Source organism: Arachis ipaensis, chromosome B10 (genome assembly GCF_000816755.2).
Source record: "Arachis ipaensis cultivar K30076 chromosome B10, Araip1.1, whole genome shotgun sequence".
Classification (NCBI taxonomy): Eukaryota; Viridiplantae; Streptophyta; class Magnoliopsida; order Fabales; family Fabaceae; genus Arachis; species Arachis ipaensis.
In genome coordinates this window covers 57,252,046-57,254,451 of record NC_029794.2, presented here as the reverse complement: position 1 = coordinate 57,254,451, position 2,406 = coordinate 57,252,046, and the positions used below count along the sequence as shown (strand labels likewise).

At 40.6% G+C, this 2,406-nt stretch overlaps 1 protein-coding gene across 3 annotated transcripts in view; it reads right to left on the bottom strand.

Annotated features, from left to right (window-relative positions):
- LOC107623810 overlaps positions 1-2,133 on the bottom strand; it is a 3,620-nt gene extending 1,487 nt beyond the window's left edge. The window contains exon 1 of one of the 3 annotated variants that reach the window (XR_002355041.1): positions 1,241-2,133. Coding sequence is in view for 1 of the 3 variants with exons in the window: in XM_016326185.2 (XP_016181671.1) it covers positions 1,255-1,910 (656 nt within the window). In the remaining 2 variants the exon portion in view is untranslated. The remainder of the gene's footprint in view (positions 1-1,240) is intronic. The other 2 variants (XR_001616640.2, XM_016326185.2) reach the window with 2 other exon arrangements.

Here is a 2,406-nt window from a genome sequence, read left to right as displayed (position 1 = left end):
CATTACTCTAAAATTAATAATTAACAGCCAAAATTGATAGGAAACAAAAATAAAAATAAAAACTTATCAGCTAAAAAGCTTTATCTTCAATGCAAGAAAGAAGCACATGCATAACAGAGTCTCCTAATTTCTTCCTTTTCTTCGCCCACTTTGTTCTCATTTTACATATGGTTGTCAGGTTGTGTTCTCTCTTCTCAACCAACACAGTTGAAACATATTTGAAGGAATTATCATCACATTCATTTGAAAGAGAGGACAACAAAAGCAAGTAATTGCATATTCCCATGCCAACCTTGAACAAAAAGGTGATTAGGAGGCCATGATCACTTCATAAACCAGTAGTGGCACTTTCTCTATTTATTTAAATTAGATTCGCCCCCTCACTTATATTACATGTTCTCTTAACCAAAGGAACAGCAGAAGTACAAAATGCTCAACATGCTGGCCCTACAACAAGCACTCTGACCCAAAATACAAGACTCTTAAGCCTTTTATCTAACATCACATGTTTTCACATGGAAAGCTCTTAGAAGATAGGATCGAGTTTGATTGGTATCCATTAGCTGTAATAAATATTTGCCAAACCAAGCACAATTTACCAATTTCAGCACTAACAGCATCCAAAGGTCACATAAAATAGAACACAATTGATGCAATACATGCTACTTAAATTGGTATTCAACAAAGATTACACTATAAATAGTTATATCAAGAGGAATTCAATGCAGGAATCTGCAGTTAGATATATTATAATTCTGTCTTAGCTGTTAACACTTACATTTCTACGGCGTTCACTTAGTAAGAACCTTTTAAGGCACAATTCAACAAACAGAACTCAGCTTATAGAGGAAACTTTTATGAGCAAGATTGCAAACCCAGCTTAAGAGAATTATAAGATCGCATGAAATCATAACAAACGAGCAAGAGAAACTACAAGATTTCTCCATATTTAACTCGAAGGTGCAACCTTATTTTTCACTCAAATCCAAGTAGTTAACTAAAAGTTAAACCCTTCTCCTAATGGCAAACTGAAATCATAAGAAGCAATTAAATAAAGACACAGAGAACATCACTCTGAAGTCTGAACTCCCAACACTACAACTTATGCATAAGAAATGCATCAATCAGCCAAAACCAACATAAAATATAAAGCTACCATGAATTTCCCAGCATGCAATAACGGTGCAGATGCTACCATAAACACAATTAACCAAGAAAACATGGAAGCAAAAGGCCATACATACGATATCTTACTTGGAGCTCCCAATTCCATTAACATCAGAGGTTTTCTTCTTCTTCTTAGTAAAAAATTTTGACTTGTGCTTTCTCTCCCTCACTTTCCAAATATTGTTTTTCCTGAACACCAACTTGTCCACCTTCCAACCAGGGAAGCTCGTGTCAATCATGGTAACCTCGCTCTTCGTGAAACCCTTCATCAACTCGTTATCTTCGTCGTCACCGCGGTCCAACGCTTCTTCTTCTATTACTGCTACTTCTTCCGCTGCCACGTTAGCCCTGAGGGAATTGGTGGCGCGGACAGCGGTGGCGGCGGCTGTAGTGGTTGTGGCGGCGGCGGTGGTTGTTGGGGAAGAATTGGCGAGGAAGAATTTCGGGTGGGTTTGCTTCCTGGGGCATTTTTTGGAGGGTAGGGTTCGGGTGAGGGTGGCGCCCATGTTGAAGAGCTCGGCGAGGACGGCGGTCATGCTTGGTGGCTCGTGATGGGCCTCGGTGGGCCGGGGTCGGGCCGGGATGGTATCGGACCGGGCCTGGAGTGAACGAGGGGAGTGGTGAGCTGCGGTGAGGAGGAAAGAATCGAGGTCAAGGCCATCGCCGGTGGGGATGCCTTTGCTGGACCGGAGGCGGTCGAGCCATGTTGAACCGGACTTCGCGGTCGGAGCGGAGCAGAGCATGGTGGATTGAAGGAAGGTTCTGGAGAGAGAGAGAGAGAGAGAGAGAGAGAGAGGAGGACTTTGGAGTGAGAGTCACTGAGGACAAAAAAGAGCGGGTTGGGTTGTGGTGTGGTGGGGTGAGCGGATGCGCAGTGCGCGTCGTGACTGGTGGGTGAGTGCCACGTGGAGGACAGCGTCACTGTTCGCTGCCGTGTTTTTCAAATTCAAATCAAAGATATGTCATGTGTATGTTTGTGTGTACCATTGTCGTTAATTAAGAGAAATTCTTACTTGTTTGAAGAACAAGTCCGGAAGTGCATATTATTGGTTCTATTTATTAATTGTATTTTTATGTTAGTATTATAAATTTTTTATTTTTAATTAAAATTTTAAAAAATAAACAAAACAAACATATTACTGAAAAAATAATTGTGTCTCTAGGTCAATATTTGATTTTTGTCAATTTTTTTTCACATATTCAAACTTCTTTTTTCTTTTTCTTTTTTTTTCTTTTCTT